Source organism: Kockiozyma suomiensis (assembly GCF_038497685.1).
Source record: "Kockiozyma suomiensis strain NRRL Y-17356 unplaced genomic scaffold V2V93scaffold_1, whole genome shotgun sequence".
NCBI lineage: Eukaryota > Fungi > Ascomycota > Lipomycetes > Lipomycetales > Lipomycetaceae > Kockiozyma > Kockiozyma suomiensis.
This window is the reverse complement of record NW_027117664.1, coordinates 1,043,960-1,062,248: the sequence shown is the minus strand read 5'-3', so window position 1 is coordinate 1,062,248 and position 18,289 is coordinate 1,043,960. Positions and strand designations below refer to the sequence as shown.

At 44.8% G+C, this 18,289-nt stretch overlaps 8 protein-coding genes across 8 annotated transcripts; 6 read left to right on the top strand and 2 right to left on the bottom strand.

The window, feature by feature from the left end:
- Window positions 1-765: 765 nt before the first annotated feature.
- On the top strand, window positions 766-2,220 carry V2V93DRAFT_362916 (iron permease FTR1/Fip1/EfeU). The gene is made up of 3 exons (XM_066908471.1): window positions 766-845; window positions 917-1,722; window positions 1,806-2,220. The coding sequence occupies exons 1-3, from the start codon at window positions 811-813 to the stop codon at window positions 2,054-2,056; spliced, it is 1,092 nt and encodes a 363-aa protein (XP_066768713.1). The 5' UTR covers window positions 766-810; the 3' UTR covers window positions 2,057-2,220.
- A 1,561-nt stretch (window positions 2,221-3,781) lies between these two features.
- V2V93DRAFT_319294 (uncharacterized protein) lies at window positions 3,782-4,897 on the top strand (the record flags this gene model as incomplete). Its single annotated transcript, XM_066907271.1, has 1 exon — window positions 3,782-4,897. One exon carries the CDS (start codon window positions 3,782-3,784, stop codon window positions 4,895-4,897), a length of 1,116 nt encoding a protein of 371 aa, XP_066768712.1.
- A 511-nt stretch (window positions 4,898-5,408) lies between these two features.
- V2V93DRAFT_362910 (uncharacterized protein) lies at window positions 5,409-7,527 on the top strand. Its single transcript, XM_066908470.1, has 2 exons — window positions 5,409-6,925; window positions 6,993-7,527. Exons 1-2 carry the CDS (start codon window positions 5,494-5,496, stop codon window positions 7,298-7,300), a joined length of 1,740 nt encoding a protein of 579 aa, XP_066768711.1. The 5' UTR covers window positions 5,409-5,493; the 3' UTR covers window positions 7,301-7,527.
- V2V93DRAFT_362908 (uncharacterized protein) lies at window positions 7,403-9,561 on the bottom strand. The gene is made up of 3 exons (XM_066908469.1): window positions 8,849-9,561; window positions 8,700-8,769; window positions 7,403-8,634 (listed from the first exon to the last, which is right to left on the bottom strand). Exons 1-3 carry the CDS (start codon window positions 9,443-9,445, stop codon window positions 7,586-7,588), a joined length of 1,716 nt encoding a protein of 571 aa, XP_066768710.1. The 5' UTR covers window positions 9,446-9,561; the 3' UTR covers window positions 7,403-7,585.
- A 272-nt stretch (window positions 9,562-9,833) lies between these two features.
- Window positions 9,834-11,551, bottom strand: V2V93DRAFT_362906 (nucleotide-diphospho-sugar transferase). The gene is made up of 2 exons (XM_066908468.1): window positions 11,407-11,551; window positions 9,834-11,293 (listed from the first exon to the last, which is right to left on the bottom strand). Exons 1-2 carry the CDS (start codon window positions 11,485-11,487, stop codon window positions 10,280-10,282), a joined length of 1,095 nt encoding a protein of 364 aa, XP_066768709.1. The 5' UTR covers window positions 11,488-11,551; the 3' UTR covers window positions 9,834-10,279.
- Window positions 11,552-12,019: 468 nt separating this feature from the next.
- On the top strand, window positions 12,020-13,681 carry V2V93DRAFT_22655 (60S ribosomal protein eL24). Its single transcript, XM_066907058.1, has 4 exons — window positions 12,020-12,246; window positions 12,726-12,873; window positions 12,932-13,298; window positions 13,357-13,681. The coding sequence occupies exons 1-3, from the start codon at window positions 12,196-12,198 to the stop codon at window positions 13,198-13,200; spliced, it is 468 nt and encodes a 155-aa protein (XP_066768708.1). The 5' UTR covers window positions 12,020-12,195; the 3' UTR covers window positions 13,201-13,298; window positions 13,357-13,681.
- A 46-nt stretch (window positions 13,682-13,727) lies between these two features.
- V2V93DRAFT_362902 (uncharacterized protein) lies at window positions 13,728-16,537 on the top strand. Its single transcript, XM_066908467.1, has 2 exons — window positions 13,728-15,410; window positions 15,485-16,537. Exons 1-2 carry the CDS (start codon window positions 14,022-14,024, stop codon window positions 16,127-16,129), a joined length of 2,034 nt encoding a protein of 677 aa, XP_066768707.1. The 5' UTR covers window positions 13,728-14,021; the 3' UTR covers window positions 16,130-16,537.
- Window positions 16,538-17,193: 656 nt separating this feature from the next.
- V2V93DRAFT_319633 (uncharacterized protein) lies at window positions 17,194-17,673 on the top strand (the record flags this gene model as incomplete). The annotated part of the gene is made up of 2 exons (XM_066907283.1): window positions 17,194-17,472; window positions 17,533-17,673. Coding segments are annotated over 2 exons (420 nt in total), but the record flags the coding sequence as incomplete, so codon positions are not given.
- Window positions 17,674-18,289: the final 616 nt, after the last annotated feature.

Below are 18,289 nucleotides of genomic sequence, written 5' to 3'. Positions count from 1 at the left end.
TGACTGCGAGGATAAGGATGTTATGTCTTAAGTGATGTTGAGAAGTCTGCGCGGCTTACGACTTGAATATCGTTATTACGAGATTGTATTTGTAAAGATGAAAACAAAAACAATTGTGAATAGGATACGAGTAAGATTGCTTGGAAAAGGAAAAGCAGTTGCTGTTGATACTACTATACGATACAGGAGAAGCACGCTTCTAGTCCCAAAAATTTATAAGATAAATTAGGAGTTGAATCAGGAGATAAATCAACGGAAAGCCAAGTCTCGAGCAGACAGACTCCTCGCGAGAGAAAGCAGAAAAATGAAGCGAGAACGACGGTGAGCGGTCTGGCCAGCAGCTTCAAGTAAAAGCAAAATAAGCTTGGTCTGTTTCTCGGAAGAGTAACGTTCGGTTTTCTTGGCGCAGGGCTTGGCTTCTCGGCTCGAGACTCAATCTACTTGGCTCTGTCTACGCTGCACTGCATCGCTTGGCATCGCCTTCACGACGTCAGGCAAGGCTGTTTCGGCGGTATCTCTGTCAGGCCTTTAAGGTGTATGCAAACAAAGAATGGCAGGTTAAGTTGTCTCGCTGTTGGTTATCTGATGGAGCACTAGCCCAATGCAGAAAAACCTAGCTGTCTGTGAGCGAATGCGGGAATTAGCGGCCGCCCGCGAAGACCGGCCTAGACAGACTCGCAAAGCTCGCTACTCTTTTGTTTAGTTATAGTCTTCCTCTGCCCCCAAATTTCTGATTTTTTTTTCTTTCCTTCTCTATCCTCCCTCACTCCTCTTCGTAAGCCTACCCGGAGAAGTCCTTACTCTTCCGCAATGGCTCAGGTCTTCGAAGTCTCCGTCTTCTTCATGTATGTTGTCTGTCTGTCCGCGCCGCACAGTCTTACCTAGTCTCTAACCTGCTTGTTTATTTTGTTTGTAGCGTCTTCCGAGAGACGCTTGAAGCCGCTATCATTATCTCTGTCTTGCTTGCTTTCCTAAAGCAAGGTATCGGTAAATCCATGGATGATCCTGCGATCTACAAACGTCTTGTTAAACATGTCTGGATCGGTTCTGCTATCGGATTCTTTATCTGTCTAGCTATCGGTGGTGCCTTCATTGGAACCTGGTACTCTCTCGGCAGAGATATCTGGGGCTCGTCCGAGGATATCTGGGAAGGTGCCTTTTCTATTGTCGCTACTGTCATTATTTCCGTCATGGGTCTTGCCATGCTCAGACTTAACAAGCTCAAGGAGAAATGGCGTGTCAAAATTGCCGAGGCCATGGAGCAGCGCAATCATGCCGGCAAGGGTATGTTTGGCCGCTTCTCTCGCAAGTACGCTATGGCGCTTCTTCCCTTCATCACCGTCCTGCGTGAGGGTGTCGAAGCTATTGTCTTCGTCGGCGGTGTCTCCCTCACAGCCCCTGCCAAGGCTTTCCCTCTTCCCGTCGTCTGCGGCTTGCTCGCTGGTTGCACCGTTGGTTATTTGATGTACAAGGGTGGTGACTTTGTCAAAATCCAGTATTTCTTGATCATTGCTACTTGCTTCCTTTACCTAGTCGGTGCCGGTCTTTTCTCCAAGGCTGTCTGGTACTTCCAGGATAACAACTGGGTCAAGTTCGTCGGTAGTGATGTCTCTGAGGAAGGTTCTGGTGCGGGTTCCTATGATGTCCGCCAGTCCGTCTGGCACGTTAATTGCTGCAACGGCGAGACTGATGGTGGCTGGATGATTTTCAATGCCCTCTTTGGTTAGTTCCTTCTTTCTTTTTTCTTTTTTTTTTTTATTTTCTTAATATTTCGATCAATTTTTTTAACAAAAGAAATCTTTTAGGATGGGTCAACTCTGCCACCTACGGTTCCGTTATCGGCTATAATTGCTACTGGATCGTCGTCATGATCACAGTCTCTCTCATGCTCTTCAAGGAGAAGAAAGGATACTTCCCCTTTTTAAAGAGCTGGACTGAAAAGCAGGAGGCCAAGAAGATCGCCAAACGTCGTGCTAAAATGGAGCGCCTCCAGGCTGAGCAACAGGCTGAGATGTCCTTCGAGCCCAAGACCGTTGAGTCTGCGGATTCCGTCTAAATTGGCTAGTTGTTTACCCTTTTTTGTTTGCGATTATTTTGTTTTGAATTCCGCGTGAGTTTTTATATACCTATAAATATTTGTAATCCTAATTGTTGTCTCCGCGATAATATTTTTGAAAGTCCTATGGTGACATATAAGTAATATATGAATATCATTAAAAAGAGTAAAAGATATGTCTCAGTCCTTTTATATGGATAAATTCTAAATTCTTGCCCATATAACAAAAATTTTCTGCGAAAAAAAAAAAGTACTGCCGCGACTTTTTCACACTCAAATTATAGACAGTAGCAATCCAATTATCTTATAATCTAGGTACTTTGTGTTTTGTGGTGATTGTTTTGTTAAGCTTTGTCTTGTGGTTGACGGGTAGTGACATTTCTTAGTTCTGTCAACCTTAAAACATGAAGTGGCTTAAATGTTTGTGCATAATCAGATTGGCGATTATCGTGATGAACTGATATGACAAGCGAGGAGTGACTACGTCTTCCAGATCAAGACAATGAGAACGTTTAACATATAAGAACACGACTGATTGCAAATTTTTTTACAATTTCATAAATACTGCTACAAATATGGGTATAGTTTTTTTGTATGACAATCCCTCATCAGATTAGATTGGACCATACTTTGCTTGTGGAGGATATTAAACTCCCTACCCCTGCAGCTGCTTTTCACGCTTTTTGCTTTTCAGCAAAAGAAACGTTACTCTAAAAAGAACAAAGTAATTAGATTTATCCGATATAATACCTAGTGCAGAAATAATTGTAAAAGCAACGCATCTCTCATTCGACCAAGCTTATCCAGACTAGTTAAATTAATAAAGTTCGTTTCACCAAGCAGCCGCACGATGCATTGTTATTTCGAAATACTTTTCAAATTAAGATGTTTGCAGGTCACGTGAAACTTTGGATTGAGATTTTAGCGGTCACTCTCTGCGGTTGACCCACAAACCGCACTTGCGGGAAAGAAAACAGATACACCAGTCGGCATTTTCGCATTGAAATAAAACGAAGCAGTACATTATGTACCAATTGACCGATTCTTATTTAATTGCTCAAAGAGAAACTCTTCTGGAGGATCTATAGAGAACTTGGATGATTTTCGCTTAGGTCCACCTTCGAGCCCATTCGTACACCGGCCTATGTCCTATTGTCAGCAACAAGCACTTGCTCCTTGTAGCACTGCACTATTTCTTCCTCTGCTCTTGATTTTCACTTGCTGATCGTAACCTCTCTTGATCCTGATCTAGGGCATCCAATTCCGAGAGCGCCCTAATCCACAATCCTGTATCGGAGTCCGGCGATATTTGTGACCGACCGTATTTCTAATCATCAGCAGTAGTGTCAGCGCCCTCTTGTTGAAAGATCTCAACCCGTACATCTCCTACCTTTCATTTCCTACCAAACATTAATAGAATGGACAAAGGCATTATTTCTTCATGATGTCTATAACCAAACAAGCGCCGCCATATCATGAATAAAAGGAAAGTCGCTCATTTGGCAGCTCCGTCCTAAAGCAAGAAAACAGCCTGATAGATTCAAGGATTTGTAAGCGATATATCTTCCCAGACAACTCACTGCTATCCACTGGTATAGCTGACCAATTGCTGGCCGGAGTAGAAACTATATAATCTGCTGCTTTCTCCCTGTTGTGACCCCAGTAACTCATCACAATATTACTCTGCTCTGACTTTATTCTCGTTTTCTCTATTCAATTTGAAAAATGGCAGAATCTTCTCTCTTCCAACCCATCAAAGTTGGCCCGGCGCAGCTTCAGCATAGAATCGTTCTCGCTCCTCTAACTCGTTTTCGTAATGAAGAAGATGGTACTCCTCTTCCGTTTGTCGCAGAGTACTACGCTTCTCGCGCAATTGTTCCTGGTACTCTCTTAATCAGCGAGGGGACTGTAATTGCCGAAAAAGCAGGAGGCTTTCCCTATCTTCCGGGCATCTATTCCGACTCTCAGATCGCAGCGTGGACCAAAATTACCGATGCAGTTCATACCAAGAAAGGATATATCTTCAATCAAATATTCGCAACTGGTCGTATGAATACAGGCACCTCGGTTCCTGAGTCTTCAGCTTCAAGCAAAGGTGGCAATCTTGGTGAAACAGCCGGGTCGCAAGAGATATCAATCGAAGAGATTGAAGAGTATCAGGATTTATTTTCTCGCGCGGCAAAGTCGGCCATTAAAGCTGGCTTTGACGGCGTCGAGCTACATGCGGCGAACGGATTTTTTCTAGATCAATTTCTCCAAGATGTCACAAACAAACGTACAGATATCTACGGTGGTTCAATTGAGAACCGTGCGCGCTTGACGCTGGATACTGTTGCAAAAGTGGTGGATGCTATCGGCGCTGAGAAAGTTGGCATTCGTATCTCGCCTTATAGTAACAATTTGGGCATGGGTATGAGAGACCCGTATCCAACTTTTGCCTACCTTCTTTCTGAACTCGAAAAAAGGTATCCCAATCTCGCATACGTGCACTATATCGAAGGACGGGTTTCCGGATCCGAAGACCGTACAGTGACCGAGGAAGAGAATATCCAAGATAGTTATCGTAAGTTATGGTCTGGCGTCTGGATCACAGCTGGTGGTTATTCACCCGAATCAGCAGCAACGTACGCTGACGCGTACCCGAATTCGTTGGTTGCTTTTGGACGGCACTTTATCAGTAATCCTGATTTGGTTGCCAGAATCAAAGAGCATATCCCATTGACAAAATATAATCGTGCCACGTTTTACACTCCCAAGCTTAGGGAGGGATACGTTGATTACCCGTATGCAGAAGAGCTCAAGGAGAAGTATTTTCAGACCGATGTCGAAATTGTGACATAACTCGAGAGTATAAGTTCGAAAGATTGATAGAGTAAAGATATGCGTAATTTGGTTTGGTTCAAATTGTTGGTAATTTCCTAAACTCTTTTCAACAAGACCTCACCCACTATCATTATTATTATCTGCCTTCTGTTATTCTATAAGTATTCTTGACATTTGCACCTCTCTTTCTGTATTGTATGATGAATACCGCTAGAAATAAAATATTCTTCTCTCCTGATCCGGTTGCATTTTGCGTTTGTTTTATCTTTAAGGACAAGAAAATGTAGATTCATGACATATTAGTCATTCATTATAAATATCTGAAACAACTTTATTGTAATTGCAAAAACAAGCACGGGCCAGCAATATCTTTCAGTCTGTCAAGTCTGCTCAGGGAAAAAAAGGCGCCGCGAAGAGGAAAACTGGGGCCACTTCCTAAAGCAATGGGGAGGCTTGAATTAAAGTTTATTCAGTCTGAGTCTAATTGTCTATTTACTTACTTCCGCCCGCCACTTGCCAATTTTCCTCTACTTTTTCCTCGCTCGCTTTATTCAGTAGTTTACCTTTCCGCTACATTTCATTCTAGTGCTGCATTTTTTATTATTTGAGTATTCATGGTTGTCTTATTGCAACCCACACCCCCCCGGTCGCCGTCGTCATCTGATCTGGCCTCTCCCGAGCTGCAACCTAAGCTCACAACACTTGGCATCGACTTCACTCGCGCCTTTGCAGATCTCGCTTTAGCAGAAGACCCACTGCCAGTTCCTTTACGGTCATATGCAGATGAAAATGACTCGGAGTGCTGTGGCGGCGGATGTTGTCAGACAGGGTCGACGCCTATATCTTCGACCCCCGGAACACCTGGAGCTACGGTGTTTGCATCAGTCGTGTTTCCACAGGGCAACCTTGCCTTCGATTCTCTTGGACTGCCACTTCTGAAAATTTCACGTTCTGCCAGACTCCTTGGAACGGTTCAACTGCCGGAAAAGACAGTAAGTATCTCGTTTTCTAGCAGCGATTTTGGTAAACAAGTCAGTGCGGCAAATGATCCGCTCGCGCCGCCAAGTTACATTAAACCGCACCCTCCATATGATGTGCACAACGTTCCAATTATCGACGCGAGACCTTTGACCGGTCTTGATGCAATTAAGCGAACCTACCATTTTGATCTCGATGTATCAAATTACCCTGATGAGATTTCCGGGGTAGATTTCCGCGTCGGTGGCGCCGTCGGCGTATGTCCTCGCAACGACCTAGATTTGGTCTCTGAGATTCTTGATCGGCTTGATATTGCGCAAGATAAGCGGAACACCCCAGTCACTCTGAGTACGACCGGTGGTAGATGGCCGACTATCTGGGGCGAGGACGAAGCGCGCGTGTTGATTACTACTGTGCAAGATATCCTGGCGTGGACTGTTGACCTTAACAACAGCGTTCTTTCTAAGAAGCTTATTCGAGTGTTGGCCGAGTACGCAACTGATTATAGTGACAAGATGATTTTGTCTTGGTTGTGCAGTAAGCAGGGACAGTCTACATTCTGCAACCTTCGCTCGGCAGCGTATCCGCCGACGCTGTTGCAGCTATTACTCGCTTTCCCTTCTTCGAAACCACCACTTGACTACTTAGTCTGCGTTCTTCCGACCCTCATGCCTAGATTTTATAGTCTTTCTTCGGATCCTGTTGATAATTTCACGTCTCCTGATGACAACAGCAGTTCAGCATTACGTCGGATCGAAGTCGCAGTCACTGTACACGAAGCACAAGAAGATTGGCGCGATCCGCCGCGGGTACGAGCAGGTAACTGCACTGCCTTTCTTGAGTCACTCGCCAGAAAGCGCATGTCCGGCGATAAAACCGTGACACTACCAATCTTCAGAGGATTGCAAGCGAATCCGCTTGCCAAGGAGTTTCGCGCTGATGGACCGATGTTGTTGGTTGGTGCCGGTGTTGGCATTGCACCGTTTAGAGGGTTCGTTCAGAGGAGGTTGAAGAATGCGAATTGTAAGAATAAAGTCTGGGTTTTGCAGGGTTGTCGTGATTCTCTTGGTATGGTTTACGTATAAGTCTATATAATTATACTCAAGGACAGAAGCTAACTTTTTTCCCCTTGCAGTTGACGAGCTTTATGCAGGAGAATGGGGCGTTGATGACGAAGACGTACGCAAAGTAGTTCAGTCACGTCGTGGAACCAAGAAGTACGTCCAAGACGAAGTAATCCAGCAAGCCGATCTGGTTTGGTCCGTCATTTCTCATCCTGATGGCCGTATATTTGTATGTGGTTCATCAAAGGGAATGGGTGAGGGCGTTGAGGCAGCGTTGGTTAAAGTCGCTATTGAGAGAGGGAAAATGAGCGAAGATGAGGCGGTTGCGTTCTGGAAGGAAAAAGTACGCACTTGGCAGTACGTTACTGAGACTTGGTAATCCTATAACGTTGTGCTTTCTTGTTTCTCTTGTCTTACAAGAGTTGGAGTAGTGGGATTCAGATGAATAGAGGATGGTAATATTGTTTGCTTAAAATTTATAGGCTTGTTTGTCATGATTTTAGATCACTGTCGCATCATGTTTTTCATTGCATGTATTGTATATACTATTAGCAGTATAAATATCACATTATCATTAATTTAATCATCAGCATCATCATAATTCTTACAACAGAAAGGAGAAATAAAAACGAGAGCAAAAGCAGATCACAGAGAACAAAAACAATTACACTCGATGGCGTCGTGGTGTCTCGACTACGTCAGATGAAAAATCCAGAATAGAGCAAGGAGGCTGACTGCTTGTATCCTGATAACTAGAATAATACCCATAATCGTATAAACACTCTTGATCAGCTAGATCTGGTGAGATCCCTAGTTCTTTTTCAAGAGCGGCAATGTAGAGTGCCTGTTCATTGTCGAGATCATCACTATATAAATAGCCGGATGTATTCAGGAAGTCTTCTTCGGTTTTGAGTCCTTTTATCGTCATTAATTTGCTAGAAGGGTTAATCTCGGGTTCAGGCAAATCAAAATCTGATAACTGTTGAGAGATGTAATTAGTATTGTATTGCCGAGGCTGTTGCTGCGGCTCTTGTTGATGTAAATTATACGATTGTCGATAGCTGCTCAGATTCTTATCCCAGTACTCTTCAAGCGAGGGAAGTGCTGCAGAAGTACTGGTATACCCAGTATCCTCGTCCTCGCAGTAAGCGTTATACTGAAGTAAGTCGCGCTCAGGTAGTACATAAACGCCTCTCGAAACAGCATCACAGGCGTGAGCTAATTGTGTCATTGAATCTCCAGGATATTGGTTATCTATTTGTTTCAAAATCTGTCTACTATTCACAAGCTCATCAGAATGATCTTTAACTTCAGGCTGAGAGTGAGAAGAGACAGCAAATGGTGAACCTAAACAAGTTCTCGCTTCAGATAAAATTTCAGCAACAGATTGCTCGTCTTTAGAAACGCTAGTTCGGACAGAAAGTGAACCAGTCCTATTCTCAGAAATGTGTTGCTTGAGCATCCTCTCAATATCAACAGCATGTGGAGCATCAGTTAGCTCCGGATCAAGTTCAGAGTCGGCGGCAGCTGGTCGAATTTCTGACGTAATTGCAGAGTGCTCTATAGTTTCAAAAGGTTTGACCAAGTCACTAGGTTCTGACACAAAATGATGGGTGACTGGTTTCAAAGAAAAGCTATCACTATTTTGAAATCTTTGAAGCTTTCCGGAAGCCTGAGCTAAACTATCCATTTTGGAAAATTTCAGATCGCCCACTAAATTAAGAAGAGGTTAGTTTTACTACTCAAGCACTTGTCACGGCGCTATAGCAGATGTGTACCACCAAGACAGCCGTCCGCAGTTGCCGAGCGACCTCTTTTAAATAATCCAACGTTAGATTTATGCGGTAGCTAAAAATATATATGAAGCAAATTGTCAGAAATTTCGTCACAAAAGAAAGAATATAGTCGATCCAATAGCAAAAGATACCGTTAGACGTGACGAGGTGACTTTCTCGATGCTAAGGACAAAGTCTTGCTCTCTCTTTGCTTTTGATGACTGACGCCTTGTTTTCGAAATTGATGCTGTCGTCATTTCTTTATTGTCAGGTCTAGCAGGACCCTTTCTCGCTTTCTTTCTTGAGTCGCTGTCGGTTGATTTTTGAGAGCGTTTGGTGATTGAGGTCGACACGTCTTTCATAGGCCGGCGTAGAGGTTTGGTGAATGATTCAGCTTCGTTCTTTTGCGAGGCCAATTTACTAGCCGAGGGCTCCGAGATACTGTTACCAGATAGTTGTGTCACATGCTGAGATAGGTCCTCTGTCAATGAATCTGGTAGGCGACGGTGCGCAAGGGTAGGTACTGAATGATGGCTGCTATCCCATTCTACCTCCGACGAAACAAATTGATTTGAGAGCTCTTCAATCTCAGGCTCTTGTTCCTCGGGCTCTTTCTCTTGTAAGAACGAGCTGTCGTCTGGCTGGTTCTGTTTGACAGGCTTTGTTGAAGTAGTAGAGGATTTAGGATGCCTCTTGCGAGTACTGCGACGAGTAGCAGCAGATTTTGATTGTTTAGAAAATACACTCATAATTTTCTCAATTAGTAGACTCTGGAAAAAAGCTGATTAGACTGGTAGATAGACTGCAGTGGTCAAATGGTGACAATGGGCGAAGTTAACCAGAGCGTGTTTTAATGTAAACAAATGCCAACGCAGCGCTCTTGTCGGATCACGAACCTTAATGATAATCCGGGTAACTTTTCTTTGCCAGCGAGTTTGATATTGTGAACTCGCAGAATATATATTAGAAGCAATTTAAGGACACACACATGACTGTTTCGTCTAAATTTAGTGGATAGTTGCTTTCTGCGTAAAATGATTGTCGTGCTCTCGAAAACAATGTACAAACCTTAGAAAGAAGCAGCGATTAAGGTTTTCAGGAGGCGGTGGGTGCGCTTGAAATAGACTAGACTTTATATTTTTTTTTTGGCTACATACTGCTGCAAACTGGCCGTCTATCTGCGCATCCATATCTCGTATATGTACAGTTCCTATAATGCAGCCCGTTCAATTGATTAAACTGGTTAAATATACAAACAAATAGAGACAGAAAGAACAGAGGTGGAATCCCTTTCGTTCAGGCATTAGCAAAGAAAAAAAACCACAAGACTTTTACAATTGATGAGATCTTTTCTTCTATTAAGCGCCTGTTAAATCAAAAACCCAATTATACAAAACATACGAAAACCAAACCGGACGAGACAGCACCGACTGAATTAACAATTAATCAACAAGGCCAAAACACAAGAAAAAAATAACAGGCGACGAGCAATCAACACATGATCATGAGCGAAAAAGAAAAGCAGGGAAGGAAGAAAAATGAAAAAATCAAATCAATCAAAACAATTAGACGAAAACGGCAAATTACATGATAATGGCAGGATGCTCAATGTTGGAGGTAATGGTCTTGTGAGGCAGAACCGAGCCTCCGTTGACGTAGACTTCGTCGGCAACAGTGACATCCTCACCCAGGACAGTGACACCTTCAACACGCGCCCAGCGACCAACGGTCGAGTTCCATCCAATGATCGAGGACTTGATCCAGGCATGGTCCTTGACGGTCGATCCTTGGAGGACGACGCAGCGCTGGAGACGGACACCGTCGCCAATGACAGCATTGGGTCCAATAGTAACATTAGGTCCGATACGGCAGTTTTTGCCAATCTTGGCAGAAGGGTCAATGAGAACATTACCACCATGAACAAACTCCTCAGAGGTAGGTGCAAGAATTGCAGAGTTCTTTTTTGCGAGCGACGAGAGGTAGAGGCAGGTGCCCGACAAGAAGTCCTTAGGCTGACCGACATCCATCCAGTATCCCTCAAGATCAAACGAATAGAGCAGACCGTCCTTCGAGAGCGCCGGGAAAGTCTCCTGCTCGATGGAGGTAGGACGGAGCTCGATGCGGTCAACGACAGAGGGGTTGAGGATGTAGATACCGGCGTTGATGCGGTTGCCGACAAACTCGACGGGCTTCTCAACGAAACGATCGATCTGTCCGATAGTATTGGGTTTGTGGACAATGACACCGTACTTTGAGGGCTCCTCCACCTTAGTTGCGACGATGGTGGCCTCACCGCCATGCGAGCGATGGAACTCGGCGAGCTGCTCGAAGGGGTACTCGCAGATAACGTCAGAGTTGAGAACAAAGAACGGAGAGTCGTCCTTCTGCAAAACATCAGCGGCAAGACGAAGAGGACCAGCGGTGCCGAGGGGCTCGGTCTCGACGGAGAAAGTGATGGAGATGTTGTAGAGCTCCTCGTACTTTTTAAGAGTAGCCACCATGACCTCGGGGCGGTAGTTGACAGCTAGGACAATGTCGGTGACGCCAGCGGCGGCTAGAGCCTCGACCTGATGCAGAATCATGGGCTTATTGCCGAACTAGAATAAGAAAAGGTACAAGCGTTAGAAAGTGTGCTTTAGAGAGAAAGGAAAAGGCGAAGAGCAAGGGCGAACAAGGGCGCGCGCTAAAGGCGACGCGTTGGGAAACGTACCTCGACAAGGGGCTTTGGGAGTGTGAGGGTGAGAGGACGGAGACGAGTGCCGTAGCCGCCGACAAGAATGAGGCCCTTCATTTTGAGTAAGAGAGAAGAAAGTCGAGATAAGATAGAAACGGAGGACTGCGATGGATAGGATAGATGGGAAGCAAACCAAAGCTATTTATCGCGCCGGCTGAAGAGGTGCACGAGGGCTAGGGCCCAGTATGCGGCGGGATTAGGGTGCTAATTGGCCGCACACACGCTCTAGTCCCGAAGCGGAAGGGCTGCGTCGGGCTGCGCAAACGCGTCGCTGGCGCCCATTCCGCTGCCCGAACGCGTGTTGCTTGTTTACCTAATTGGAGCAGTGCTGATTGATTCTGCTAATTGTTATTTGCCGTTCAGCAATATCAATCTGCTTTGTCAGTCGGGACTCTTTCTCTGCTATGCTATGCCAAACCCTCGACCCTCCTTGTTGTCGCAACGCGTCTGCACCGCCGCGCGAGGCAACATGCGGCGCTTTTGTGGCCGTGCGTGTAGGGCTATTATGTGTAGGGCTATCCTTATATCACGTGATTTACAAAACACAGTCACGCTGAATTACGCTTCTCATACGGCAGACTCAAGTAGTACTGGTGCAGTGTACACGGCCATTTTCTACATTACTCGCCTCCGTATCTGCGTACTATCTCACCCAACATACCCGCCGCTACTCGCTCTCTCCGCGACCCTTCCTCAGACCCGTAACTCCTCCAACTGCACTCGGTCTCAGCTCAAGGTATCCTCTCTACATACAACACCGGCACAATGAGAACCGAAATCGACTCTTTCTCTGGAAACAGAATCTACCCCGGCAGAGTATGTTTTAAATCTTCCTTTCTCTAATATTAATGGCGCCTGGAGGGACGTGCAGAGTGCTCTATACGAGAGACAAGTGGAAGGCAGTATGATCAGTCAATCAATACGGTGACAGACTATTAAGACGGCAATAGCGACAACTCTTGATGTTGAGTGATACTGCTTTGAGTAAATTTGGTAGTAAAATGGATTGTCAGCGTCTCGGTATCCTGAAGCAAGCAGTCTGGCATTATCATTTACTCATTACCATTTACTACTGGCGATACAGTTCAAAAATACCTGGATCTCAATGTCGTCTAGTCTGCGTCATGCGTTGAGTATCTTATGTCGGTGACTCGATACTAGTCTATTTGCCATTTAAACTACTCCTTCCCACAGTCTTGTCTGATCACCAACCTCTGACAATCACTTTTCGCACGTCGCGTCGGTACTTTGAACTACTATTTTGAATTTGAGCGCTAACGCACGCACGCTAATAGGGCAAGCTCTTCGTCCGTGGAGACTCCAAGGTCTTCCGATTCGTCGCCTCTAAGAGCGCTTCGCTCTTCAGACAGCGCAAGAACCCCCGAAGAATCTCGTGGACCGTTCTGTTCCGCCGGATGCACAAGAAGGGAATCACCGAGGAGGGTATGTTTAATCATAGTGTTGACGACATCAAGTATAACTATCTAACTCTTCTTTCTAGTCTCCAAGAAGCGTTCCCGCCGCACCGTCAAGCACCAGCGTGCTATTGTCGGTGCCTCCCTTGATGTCATCAAGGAGCGTCGTTCCATCCGTCCTGAGGTCCGCAAGGCTGACCGCACCCAGTCGATCGCCCTCGCTAAGGAGAAGAAGAAAGAGGCTGAGGCTAAGAAGAAGGCTGAGAAGGCTAAGTCCGCCCCCGTTGGTGGTGCCAAGTTCTCGAAGCAGCAGCTCAAGGGTGCCGCGCCTAAGGTTACTGCTCGATCGCGTTAAGTCTCTTGCTTTCTCTTGGTTAGTGTTGGGCGCAATATTCTATGTGGTATAAAAATATTCAGTGCAGCATAAATGGATTTTTCACTGTTTTTTATGTTGTAAGATGTTAATGTCCTTATAAAATAAAAAAATACGTGTTTAATAGGAATATTTAAGCAGTCCAGAGTTGCTATATTTTAAGCCGATATACGCTATTGTCTCTGCTTGATAATGTATTATAATTTACTGTTTACTTAAAAACACCTGAATTCATGTAAGTCATTAGATATCTTTTTATCCGATATATCTGAATTATAAAGCATCATTCTGCCTGATATCCATTCATGAGCTACTTTCCAGACAGTCTTTAAGAGAGAAAATATAATAAGCCTATGAACTTCCTGCTACTTTAATGAATTATGCGGATACTACCAGGTCAATTCAAAATTCTACTGTAGAAAACAGGCTCGTTGTGTAAACGTATAGCCTATTTATCCACGTTCATATTCACACTTAGAGTTTGACTCAGCTGCTACGTTCTCATTCCAGCTTGCCACGTCTGACTTTATTCGCGTACACTTATATGTGAAATCACTTGCAATAAATACTAAGAGTATAGCGCTGATTTTATTGTACCCTATAAACCTTGATGAGAATTCTGTCTCTGAACTGGAGTCGTCTGCCAAGAAATTAGGCAACATTTCCTTCAGTCTACATACTATATTAGACTTGTCGACAATACCAGACATTGTTTGATCTAGATCCATACAAAGCAAGTTTAGTGACTAAATTTAGGTTTCGGTGTTATTTGATTTTTTGCTGTCTACCAATTTGTAATAATAATGGACGTCGAGGATGAAAAGCTTCCCGTATCAGCAGATCAGTCTCCAACCAAGCAACTGTCGCCGTCCCTCAAGCATCCGCGAAGCAGAAGAAAGAACTCGCTCGATAGCGACGACTACGATAATGACCCGGACGATGCTATTCCGGATCTATCGCAAATCGGAGGATTCCCCCGCCTGTCGAGCATAAGACTACCTGACTTCTTGCCTAGACGACTGCTCGCTGCTGCTGAAGGCTATGCGCGACCTCGAGGCGGCCTGAGCAGTTTTATAAGTGGTAGTAATTCAGATTTAATACCTTCATCGACTAATTCCAATACCGATGCTGCTTTGGCTTTAAATGATTCGGAGACTCCAACAAAGACATGGCCTTCATGGACATCATTGCTCAGCTCGTCGTCACCTACAACTTCTTTCTCTCCACCTCCCGACGCTTCAGTATTATCCACCTCAGTTTCATCCATGGACTCTTTTCCTACGTTTGGTCTCCGCATGCCTCAACCCCCAACATTCTCCTTCCCGCGACACCTGGCCAATTACTTATTCTCCAATGGTGATGATGCGACGGACAGCAGTGAACCCGGTTACGATACCGAAGACGCCGACTTGCGAAGTGACGATGGAGTGACATTGTCTTCGCCTAATTCCGAAGCTAGGGAGCGCCGTCGACAGCGGGCTCGCGATCAGAGGCGACGTGCGCGGCAGATACAGCAACCTGCGCCGCTTGATGGTGCTGTTGATTCCGGCACGGCAGCAGCAGCTGCTGCTGCAGATGTAGGAGTCAATGTTGAGCTAAGCGAGGAGAAGGAGCGCGAGCTACGAAACAAGATCTTATTGATTCAAGCGCTTAATATCTCTGACAAAGAGCGGGCGCTGCGCATGCATGCAGTCATGACAGAAGAGTATTATCGGTTACGCAATTCTCAAGGACAAAGGCCGGATACTGTATCCAGTGGTTTAAATGATGATGAGGAAGAATTTGACGACGAATTTTATGACGACGAAGAGGCTGACCTGACGACCGCCGACAAAACAAGCACGTGGTTTGATGAAGCTAATGGAATTCGTGGCTGCAAGCACTATCAGCGCGGCGTCAAATTACAATGCTCTCAATGCGAACAATGGCATCCTTGTCGTTTCTGCCATGACGAGATTGAGGCCTCGCACCAGCTAGTACGGTATGAAACGCGCAATATGCTCTGCATGGAGTGTCTACATCCGCAGCCGGCTGCTCAAGACTGTAGGAATTGTGGAGTACGAGTCGCGAGATATTATTGCGACATCTGTAAACTTTGGGATGATGATCCGGATAAATCAATTTATCATTGTGCGGATTGCGGTATATGTCGCATAGGCGAAGGACTCGGACGTGATTTTTTCCATTGCAAGGTAAGCTTACTATTGAAAGTGATAATATGAGAATATGAGGATCGAAGCTAACTTGAGGGACTCTACTATCTTAGACTTGCAATGTATGCATGTCGATTCAATTAGAAAACGCGCACAGATGCATTGAGCATTCCACAGAGTGTAACTGTCCCATCTGTGGTGATTACATGTTCACTTCGACGAAGACTGTGGTTTTCATGTCATGTGGTCATTCTATACACCAAAAGTGTTATTACGAGCACACAAAAAATTCGTACAAGTGTCCCACTTGTGCGAGATCAGTTATGAACATGGAAAGTCAGTTTCGTCTGATCGACCGTGAGATTGAACGTCAGATCCTTCCCGAGCCGTACAATCAGTGGCGCAGCGTGATATATTGCAACGACTGCTCTGCCAAATCGGACGTGCCATTTCATTTTTTGGGGTTGAAATGTGACACCTGCAGATCGTACAATACTGCCCAGATAAAATTGATCAAGCCGGAGAATCAAGAACTTCAAAACTCAGGCACGTCGACCGAAGGCACAAATTTTGATGTTCCTGCAGCTCAAACCGCTGACCCAATAGCTGCAGCCGTCCCTTCGGAAGAAGAAGTTGACGGCTTACTGGATCAGCCTGAAGATGGAGAAGGCAGCGGTAATATTTTTTACGTGTCAGCAAGCGCAGCCAGGCAATTTGAACGATTATCTTTGCGAATGCGAAGCCCGGCCCGAAATTGAACGACTTAAAAAGCGGCTGCTAGGGAGCGAGCTTCGCAGATGAGTCGCTTACGACAATAAAAGGTTAATTTGTAACTATGCTCATTCTTTGGTTGCGTATGTTTTAGGTGCTTGTTTGTAAAGCTTTTGTGGGTTTTTATTTGGAACTTAATGGAATGGAATGCGTGTAAATTTGCAATTGCTTTGCGCTTACTGCTTTATGTATATACCATCTGAATTAGTGTAGGATGGTTGTATTGCTTTAGTAAAATGATTTCATTTTTCTGTTTCATTCTCCTTCTGAAACTGAAGCGGAGATTAGCATGTACTAAGTACATCTTGGATGAAAAAGGGGGAAATTCATATTTCTTTCAATCGGGGCCGAGAACAATGCTAAATTGAATGAGTTTTCTATCAGATTCCTAAAAACCCAAAATCTTCTTTCCGGAATTTCTTAAATTTGTATAGTAAACATTTGGAGTAGTGGCCTGAACCCCTGGCTGCAAATGGACAAGCAGGTGCCTAATACAGAGGGGGATAGTTCCCCTATTGAGCTGAAGTACCCTTAAATGCCCCAAGTTACCAGAACTTCATCAGAAAAGTCAAAAGAGAAAATCAGCTTTTGTCCATTTGCTAGTAACAGATAACTGGCAATGAATGATCCTATTTTACAGTACTTAGGAATTACTGTGCTGTGTAAATTAATGAAAAGCACTGCCAGAAAGCGAATATTGACAAATGACCTAATTAGGAAGCTGGCTTTGACAGGCGACTAGAAGTCCACGACTTTGCGATCGACTGATTGCTTTCTCTACTCTCTGAAACTTAATCAGTAACTTCAAACTAATTTCTTTTTCTATTTAGAATGGAATTTAATAAATGAAAGTACCCCAATCTCGATTGGCATGCGAACCCCAGGGGCCGCAAGTGGGAGGCTTCTGGAAGTGTCACCTGCTGCTTCGGTTACACCAGTCAGCGTGCCACCGGCAGACTCAGAATTCCGCCTTTAAAGGCATCTCTCAGATCTATTTAGTAATTCACGCTTTTAGCTTCCATCATCCACGCTCATTACGCCGATGAATAACATGTCAAAACACTCATCAACTACGTCCGTCTTTCAATCTGCTGCGGTCAACCGGCGCTTCGCATGCTCCTGGACAAATTGTGACAAATCTTTTGGGCGCAAATCTGACCTTCAACGGCATTATCGAATTCATACACAAGAGCGTCCGTATGAATGCCGGTTTGTGTCTTGTCGTAAGCGCTTCATTCAGCGCTCAGCGTTGACTGTTCATGAGAGAATTCATACTGGCGAAAAGCCTCATGCATGTAGCTTCCCGGATTGTGATAAACGGTTTTCTGATGTATGTGCTTCATGAATTATAGCACAGCTTTTATATCTTACACTAACTATAGCGCTACAGTCGTCCAGTCTTGCGCGGCATCGTCGCGCACATAAAACAATACCGGGTATGGAGTGTCCTGAGGCAGATTGCGCAGAGCGATTTCCTCGTCGCCTTGCACTTTACCGACACATGCACATTGATCATGGAGCTGAACTGCCTGACAAATATTCTATTCCAGAATTAAATCGCAAAAACACTCATGACTCACATCTCGAAAACGTGAGTACTGCTCAGTTTCATGAACCAGTACAACAGTCAAACTCGGCGGATACATTCAGAGAGAGATCAAATGTATTGCTACCAGTTCAGCACGTTTTTGGATCAAGCTTACAGGATAAAGCAAAACCATATAATTCAATACTTAACTGCGAAGATTTTGCTCGCAGTCAAGAAAATCCCCGACAGCAACAACCGTACCTCCTTCCACATTTTTCTCAACTGAATAAGCTATATTCACCAACTGCTCTATCTACAGCTGCCCCTTCGTCGTCTTTTGCCTCGCCTCTTTCTTCTGCCACTTCAGTGACAAGCAATAGCACAGACTCCGAGTCTGACACGAGCCAAAATTTGACACAGCTACCTTCTGCACGAGGGATTCCAGTATCATCATCTTTGTCCTATCCATATTCAAGCACGGCGCTTGCCGACACAGAATATGTACGCGCATATCAGCATTATTCTACTCCACCGATGTTTCATCAACAATATATCCCTCGCAATTATTTGTCATGCTATCCATCATACGACTCGCAGCCTATTCCGCCTTATTTGCCCC